This window comes from Hemitrygon akajei, chromosome 5 (genome assembly GCF_048418815.1).
Source record: "Hemitrygon akajei chromosome 5, sHemAka1.3, whole genome shotgun sequence".
In the NCBI taxonomy this organism is placed as follows: Eukaryota; Metazoa; Chordata; class Chondrichthyes; order Myliobatiformes; family Dasyatidae; genus Hemitrygon; species Hemitrygon akajei.
Window position 1 is genome coordinate 84,689,422 of NC_133128.1, and position 9,306 is coordinate 84,698,727.

At 43.4% G+C, this 9,306-nt stretch overlaps 1 protein-coding gene across 1 annotated transcript; it reads right to left on the reverse strand.

Moving 5' to 3' along the window:
• Nucleotides 1–6,846: 6,846 nt before the first annotated feature.
• mlnr (motilin receptor) lies at nucleotides 6,847–8,949 on the reverse strand. The gene is made up of 2 exons (XM_073044485.1): nucleotides 8,238–8,949; nucleotides 6,847–7,157 (listed from the first exon to the last, which is right to left on the reverse strand). The coding sequence occupies exons 1-2, from the start codon at nucleotides 8,947–8,949 to the stop codon at nucleotides 6,847–6,849; spliced, it is 1,023 nt and encodes a 340-aa protein (XP_072900586.1).
• Between the last annotated feature and the right edge of the window lie 357 nt (nucleotides 8,950–9,306).

Sequence of the window (9,306 nt, forward strand, 5' to 3'; positions counted from 1 at the left end):
ACTATTTTTGCTCTTTTTTGATTAATTCATTTCTTTTATATATTTATTACTGTAATTTATACTATTTTTGTGTGTGGCACTGCAGAACAACATTTCATGACATAAGTGTGATAATAAACCTGATTCTGATCCATCCAGTCTTGGGGACTTATCTATCCTAATGGTTTTCTAAAATTGCAGTTCTTAATATCAATACAATTCTTAATATCAGCATGTTCTAGCATATCTGCCTGTTTTACATCATCCTCACAATCATCAAGATCCCTCTCATTGGTAAATACTCAATACATTAAGGACCTTACCTACCTCCTCTGACTCCAGGCATATTTCATCTTCCATCCCTGATCGGTCCTACCCTCACTCTAATCGTCCTGTTCTACACACGTGCAGAACATCTTGGGGTTTACTTAATCCTACTCCCCAAGGCCTTCTGATACCCCCTGGTGGCTCTCCTGAGTTCATTCTTAAGCTCTAGACTGGCTACCTTGTAACTGCCCTGTCTGATCATCACTTTCTAAACCTTAAATAAACTTCCTTCATCCTCGTGACTAGATGTTTCAGATTTTTTGTCAGCCATGGTTCCTTCACCCTACCATCCTTTTCCTGCCACAGTGGGACAAACCAATTCAGAACCCCTTGCGAGTACTCCCTGAATAACCTCCACATTTCTGTTGCACATTTCCCTGGGTACATCTGTTCCCAATTTATGGTCCCACATTCCTTATAGCACAATAATTTCCCCCTCCCTCAATTAAATATGTTTCCATATGGTCTGCTTCTATCCTTCTCCAGTGCTATAATAAAGATCAGGGAGTTGTGGTCATTGCCTCTGAAATGCTTACTCACTGAGAGACCTGGCACCTGACCAGGTTCATTGCTTAGTTCAAGATCCAGTATGGTGTTGGCCAGAAAGAATGCTGGAATGGAGGTAGCCATTTTGTGAGACTGTTCTTGCAGCCAACATTTTGCAAACTGTTTGATGAACCGATTTTTGCTCTGCGATATCCAAGAGGCAATTGAATGTGGACACACGGAGTTTCAGCTAATGACCTGCTAAACCTGAGACCATACTCAGACCCACAAGAGCATAGAATTCTCTGTAACTTCCACCTTCTCCAACTGGATCCCACCACCAAGCACATCTTTCCCTCCCCGCTTTCTGTAAGGATCACACCCTACACAACTCACTTGTCACTCTTCCTTCCCCACTAATCTCCCTTTTGCTTCTTATCCTTGCAAGTGGAACAGTGCTACACCTGCCCTTACACCTTCTCCCTCACTACCATTCAGGGCCCTGAACAGTCCTTCCAAGTGAGTCTGTTGGGGTCATCTACTGTATTGGTGTTCCTGGTGTGGCTTCCTGTATATTGGTGAGATCCGATGTAGACTGGGAGATATGCATCTATGCTCCATTCACCAGAAAAAGTGGGATCCTGGTGGCCACTCATTTCAATTCTACTTCCCATTTCCATTCTAACATGTCAGTCCATGGCCTCCTCTATGGCTTCAATGATTGCCACACTCAGATTGGAGGAGTAACATCTTATATTCCATCTGGGTAGCCTCCAACCTGATGGAATGAACATTGATCTCTTGAACTTCCGGTAATTGCTTCATTCACCTCTCCTTCACCATTCCCATTGCCCTTTCTCACCCATCACCTCCATTTGTTGCTCATCCCCCTTCCCTTTCTTCCATGGCCTTCTGTCCTCTCCTATCAGATTCCTCCTTCTCCAGTCCCTTATCTCTTTCACCAATCAACTTCCCAGCTCTACTTCAGCCCTTCCCCATTCCTGGTTTCACCTATCACATACTAACTTGTATTTCTTCCTCACCCCCCCCCCCCCCACCCCAGCTTCTTACTCTGACTTCTCTTCTTCTCTTTCTTTCCAGTTCTGATGAAGGGTCTTAGCCTGCAAGGTTGTCTGTTTGTTTACTATATTCCATTGATGCTGCCTGACCTGCTGAGTTCCTCCAGCATTTTGGCTGTGTTGCTCTGGATTTCCAGCATCTGCAGATTTTCCTCATGTTTTGAGAGTAGATATTTATTATGTGAAGTGGCAGGCTTGCAGAGAAGCAAACTGTAATCTCATTAGACTCAGTGTCTGGGTCGCCTAGTTCGACTGGTTTGAACCAGTCACAGATGAAAAGAACAAAGATGTGAGGCTGAGAGCAGTGACTACAGTACAATGCTGGCTGTAGGCCTGGACCACCCAGGTAGATCAGGGTACCTTAAGCCAATGGGTCAGAAGTGCTTTGTTGTAGCTAGATAGGAGCTTCAAATGCAAATGAGCGACAACTCTCCAGAGACCAACCATTGGTGATGTAGAGTACCCCACGGACATGCAGAGATTACATCAGGTGCACAAGGAGCACATGGCTAGCATAGACTCCTTTTCTGGCTATTGCCTTTTCCTATTCTCTGACTGTTCATGGAGGGCCAGGAAAACTTAGTAGGTGTGAACACAGGTACTTGGTTGTGTAAATTCATGTGCTCTTCCATTGAAACATAAAGATTACTTGTCAGTAAATACAGATTCTCTCTGTGCCTAACTGATCATTATTACTAAGGGGTAATCCTTATAACAGAATTGGCATCCCTGGGTGGGCTTATAACAATGACCTCATCTCAAGTTGGCTTGTCTACATATTGTATCAAGATTCCTTCCTGGATATACCTAACAAACTCCACCCTCTTTCATCTTTTGCACTAAGGAGGTGCCTATTATTGTTAGGATATTTGAAGTCAGCCATGAAAATAATCTTGTTACTTTGCACCTTTCCAAAATCTGACTTCTGATGTTTTTCTCAGTGTCTCTTTTGCTACTAGAGGTCCACAGAATACTTCCAATAGAGTGATTGTTCTCTTCCTGTTTCTGACTTCCATCCACACTGACTCAGTAGATGATCCCTTCATGACACCCTACCTTTCTGCAGCTGTGATACTATCCCTGATTTTTCAAAAGTGTTGCTTCCTCAGTTTTTTTTGTTTATGATAGACTGCTTGAAGATTGACACAAATATAATTTCAGACTACTTGTATCACATAGGAATTTGGAGAAACAATAAATTAACTTTTATTGAATATGATGTGTTTAATTGCATAATGGTGTTGATGCTTTGCAATAATTCAACTAAGTTAAAATATTTTGTTAATGATTTTCATTAGTACTCAGTGTCTGAGGCTTCTCACTTAAGTGTCCAACAATAATTCACCAGCATTGATGGATTCCAATTGTTCTGGTATCTTTTCTCCATGACCACAATGTCCTGGTGAAACCTTTCACCATGTTCATCACTAACACCACCAAAATTTGCAGGGAAGAAGTCTAAATGGGAATGCAGAAAATGAATCTTTAGTGACATGTTGCATTTCATGGTTTTATATGCTTGAAGCATGCTTTCAACCAGCTGCATGTAGTTTGGTGCTGTGTAGATGCCGAGAAAAATTTCAACAACTTCCTTGAATACCTTCCATGTGATTTTCTCTGGTCCCACTCGAAATTCTTCAAATTGCCTGTCATTGATGACCTGTTTGACTTGTGGACCAACAAAAATGCTTTCCTTAATCCTGGCATCAGTTATTCTGGGAAGCATCCGTCTCAAATATCAAAATCCTTCATAGAAATTTTTGTGCCTGGTGATAGCAAATTCCATCCTTACAGTCCTGAACCCAATAATCATTATTAAAACCTGTCCTGCCATGTAGCAGCCACCCGCCTAAGCATGCCCAAGCATGCCTGGACAAGATAAGAAACTTTCCAGCTTACATTGTAGGCAACATTTTAATTGACTTGAATTATGAATTGAAATAATAAACATAAGTGATTTCAAAAAATAGTGCGTGATAGGGAAAATTTCATGGTGATTTTCATGATCAGTAGCCCAAAGTACAAAAGATACACCTAAAGGTATTCAGGAAGCAAAATCTTTGTTGTCCAATGCCATCCCCCATCTCTTTAACCTCCCACTTTGTCCCTTTTGAGACATCTAAGTCTGGGAACATCCAGTACCCATTCCTGCCTTCTGACAGCTTAGTCTTTGCAATAGTTAGAACGTCGTTGTTCCATGCTCAAGTTCATCCTAACATTTCTTGCATTAAAATAGACACATACAACTGACTGCAGATCTGCTCCACCAACTGCCTATCCTTCCTCCGTCTTTCTCACGCTTCATCTACTTGCACATTAATTGCCCCATGACCTTTGACCTATCACCTCTGGTTCCCACTCCTCTGTCAAATTAGTTTAAACCCTCCCTAACAGCTCTAGCAAACCTGCCTGCAATAACAATGTTTCCCCTCGAGTTTCAGTGTAATCTTTCCTTTTTGTACAGGTCATCATTAGCATCTCTTTTTGTACAGAAGAGATGCTAATGATCCACAGTGTGAAGCCTGGTTCACTGTACCATTTTCTCAGCCATATATTCATCTGCCAAATCATCCCATTCTTACCCTCAATCGGAACTGAAATGGCTTTATCGTATATTTATTTAGCGATAGAGCATGAAGTAGGCACTTCCAGCCCTTTGAGCCACTCCACCCCAGCTACCCCACAACCGCAATTAACACTAACCTAATCACGGGATGAGTCACAATGACCAATTAACCTAGCGGATATGTCTTTGGACTGTGGGAGGAAACTGGAGCACCCGGGGCAAACCATGCATTCCACGGGGAGGATGGATAGAGACTCCTTACGGAATGATGTCAGAATTGAACTCTGAACTCCAGAATACCCTGAGCTGTAATGGTGTTGTGCTAACTGCTACACTACCTTGGCACCCAGCATAAACAGCTTTAATTACCTAAAGAAAGTCTCAAAGCAGTCGCTGTGGAAGGAAGTCAATAAATGTATTTCAAAACATTTCACAGAGCAGTGAGATAACTAAATTATTACAGGCATGCTGATTGAGGAAATATATGGGACAGGGCATAGGGTAGGGCTGCTGTAGGGGAGAGGGACTGGAATCTTGCTAAAGGATAAAGAGCCAAACTCTGCAGTTCAACAACTCATTGCCACTTCCCTGGAGACTGGTCCTGCCTGAGGGACAAAACCCCACACGTTCATAATTAACAGGGAGTTAACTGTGACACTGAGAACTGAAGATGACTAGCATAAGCAAACCTAATGCAAGATAATCTGGGTGCTATGCAGATACCAAGAGGTCTGAAGTTCCGTTTTGAGTCCTTATTCCCCAACGACAGTTTTTAAGCATTTTGAAATTTGAAGGAATAAGAATGGAGGAACCAGAGACTATTCGATCCATTAGCCCAGCCATCTATCCAGTAATTTGATTTTCTCACCACTGGTCCAGGAATGAACCAAAGGACAGTCCCGGTTGAGCAGTGCGCTACTAGGATAAAGACGGTACCTTTCACCCGCCATTCTTGAAGTGTATTTGTGCCTCTAAGTAGTGACGGCAATTTATGATACTTAAGATTACTTTGGTTTTGAATGGGTATATAACCACTCCGGCTAATGAAATCCTTGACACGTTATCAGTTTTAATTACTACATATGGATGATTATTACAAAGTCACAACACACACATCTTCACAGAATACAGTAACACCATTAATTTTCTGCATTTTATCCACCTGCCAAATTATTTGGTGGCCGGTTAAACTAGCCTGACTATCTTCTCCTATCTTGAATCAACCTGACACCCTGATGGTATCTGGATTCCACCCCTTCCACCACACACATAAACACCCCTCCCCCTTCGGTATCACCCAGCTTCCACAGTTCATGATTCCACGAGGGAATCTGCTGCATCATCTTTAGTCCGCGAGGAATTCCTTTAACATATCCATTCTCACTAAGTACTTTAATAGTCCAGAACCCATTGTCCTTGAGGTGATACTGGTTATCTCTTGAACCACTACGATCTCTGCTGTTAGGTGGGGTTACCGGTTTTTACACGGTGCTATTGAAAGTACATCGATATTCAATATTCGTGTACGAGTTGTAAGGAAACGTGCTCTAGTCTGTGACTTGTATGCGTTCGAGGTCTTAGTTATGGAGATACAATCAAATCAACACACGCTGATTCAGTGCATTTTGTGGACGTGCATGCTGGACGTCGAGTTTAAGCAATGGATGGGGTGTCCATCACGTAGGAGGCTTCCTGGGAGCTGCTGAAACTGCATCTTTGCGGGCAAGTAGAGGCGCTTTGGGAAAACAGAGACACCTTGCTGAAGTGGAGGGCCTCATGGATGCCCTTCTCGGATCTTTGCAGTTTCTGATCACCTTAGTGAATTGAAGAGTTCAGCAATAGAGGCTGACTGAACGTCAAGACAGTTAAGCCCTGCTTTGAGTGTGTTGGCCTTTGCTTGAAACATGCAGGAGATGAATATTAAAATGCTCCGTCCAGCCTGCGACGACGCCACCGACACGCTAGTGGGAACAGCGACTGGAAGTGAAAGACTATTGTACTAAACTGCAAAGAATCGATTCGCCCGTCTTCTGTTGCCTTCATATCCTTCACAGAAATGGAACTGCAGTATCCACACTATCACCTCTTCCCGCACAATTATGAGAACATTCGTTTATGACATAGATCTTTTAACTTCAGTCGCTTTTTTACGGCGAATTTATAACCAACTCACGACCCCTCAAACAACGACACTGTCGCTAGATTTAGCGATTGTTTATATTTAAAAATCCATACCTCTCAATAGCTTGAGTGAACGTGTTCATACGTGATCATACGTGAACGTGATCGAGCGAGCCATTTCAACAGGAAACAATGTAAACATTTACACAAGGTGAGCGTGTTTCCAGAATTGTAGCATTTGGAAGAGTATCCCTTTCCTCCCAGCGAGTCCCTGTTTAAACCGGGGAATCACAGGCTAGTGTTTGCCTCGGTGCCACCCAAGGTGTCAGCCGCGGTATCCCTTTTGCTGGACATTGACCACGTGCGGACCCGTCGGGAAAACAGCAATTCATGCACCGCCTTTCTGTATTTTTTGCAGATTAGATTGTAGAGGATGGGGTTGATAGAGGCGCTGAGGTAGAACAGCAGCAAACAGACGACGTTGAAATACTGACTGAAAACGAACAGGTCAAGGCCCTTACTCCTCGAGAGGCTGGAGAAAAGATTTCGACCAATGTGGAAAGGTAGCCAGCAGACCACAAAAGCCAAGACAATTATAGCTAAGATAAAAAAAAAGGAAACAAGCTATTAATCCAGCACAATTTATTATGGAATTACAATTTAAGAATCAGGCCAGATGCACATCACGTATGTTGACAGGCGCGAGGAGGAACGGCGACAAAGGATGGAGCAGCTCCGAATGTGTATACAAGAATTACAACAGCAGCTCTATTATGCCCAATGCACGCATGTTTTGATTCCCTCAATAGCTTGATTAGTTTATTCATTTTGAGCAACGTATGTTGCAATATAGTATTTGCAGGTTACAAATTATATTAAAGAATGAATCTAAAACTACTCCGAACACACATACGATAACTTGCAAAAAAAATCAGAGACGAGTGATAATTAATGCTCGGGGGTGGGGGGTGGGGGGTTATACTGTTAGTTCATTACAACCGTAGAAATTTTGCAATGATTTCAATAAGTGGTTTACCGCAGCAAAAGTTCTGAAAAAGAACATAACGGGAAAGGCAGTGAAGAAGGGACTGTTGCTTTCATTGGCAGGCCTTTAGCGATGTAAAAATCAGCACCATTTACACAATATCACGTCTTAATTTAGTTGTGGAGAAATTTGATATTATTCCGTAAACTGACTCCAAATATTCTTTCTTTTCACGTGGAAGAAGGATGAATTTATTTTGAATGCCCCCAGTCTAAACCTCAGAAATGTTGCTTTAAATTTTAATTGAGTCAGGGAGTGCAAGAACCAGAATCCAAGCAATATTCAGCGAAAATACAACAAAAAACAGTTGCTGAGAATCTGGAATAGGAACAGAAAATGCAGGAGATACTCAGCAAAAGCAAGGCAGCATTTGTGTAATGAGAAACAGTTCACGTCTCGGCGGGAAGGTCCTTCCTCGGAGGGTCTTCGAGCTGAGGTTTTAAATCTGTTTCTCTTACCTTGTATCCTACCTGACCTGCTGACTCTGCAGATTGTATTGGGGGGGGGGGGGGGGGGAGCGATATTTGTTTTGAAAGTCAAGTGAGGAGATATTCTTTCCTTGGATGTACATTAAGCTATCAGCAAAGCGTTACTCCTCAACTTAAATCAACATTTTGCATAAAACCAGACTTACCCAAGAGTTTGACTGTTTGCTTGTGATACTTTTCCCTGTTTGCAGCATTCGGACCCTTGATATTGTTTTTGTTTTTCCACAGTTTCCTTCCTATGAACCCGTACAGGAAAGTGAGGCAAAACATGGGGAAGAAGAAGTAGACTGTTGAGACCCAGATCATAATATCGAGGACCCCCGAGTTGACAGCGTATTCGGTGTGCTTGCACATATCTTGCTCCACGCCGAGCAAAAAGAAGAAAGGTCCAGCGGACACCAGGGCGACAGTCCAGAGCAGGGCGATGACTGACCTCACTCTCCGCTTGGTGATCAACACCTTGGCTTTGAGAGGGAGGCAAATAGCCAGATACCTCTCGATGCTCAGGGCCGTGATATGTAGAATGGTGGCGTAGGTGCAGCCTTCGTTGATGTACTGATAAAACCTGCACAAGAAATCGCCGAAGAGCCAGGGCTTGTACCTCCACATGCGGTACAGGTCAAAAGGTAGACAGAGGAAGATTAGCAGGTCCGACACGGCCATGCTGGACAAGTAGAGGTTGGTGGTGGTCTTCATGTCCTTGTACCTTTGAATGATCAGGACAGTCAGCGCATTGCCGGTGACTCCAACGATGAACAATACGATGCAGACCACTGTCACCGGGATCAAGGTGGAAACAGGAAAGAGAGGGCAGGACTCATAGTCGCAGCCGAAAGTGCTGTTGGAAGCATTCGCCATCTCAAGGGGTCTACCAGGCCAGACTGCGTGAACAAGCTGGAAATGAGAACTGGACTCTCTCCTAAGGTGATGGGTGGCTGCACCTAGGTTCAATGTCTCTGGTAGAATGGGAAATCTCGCGAGCAAGTATCTCGGTTTGCAGGTGCAACAGTAACTATGCTTTTACATTGGCATGCGTTGCTCCCCACTGGTGTGTGACTGCAGGAGAACTTCCTCCAAGTTCCATTTCATCTGAATTGAATGACAGAGAACCCCCCCCCCCCCTCGAGGATTCAGACACAGATCGCAGAGGGAGGGACCGCAGCATCCACAGAGGGAAAGTTAACCACCTTCCTCTTGATAATAGAGTACAGAATG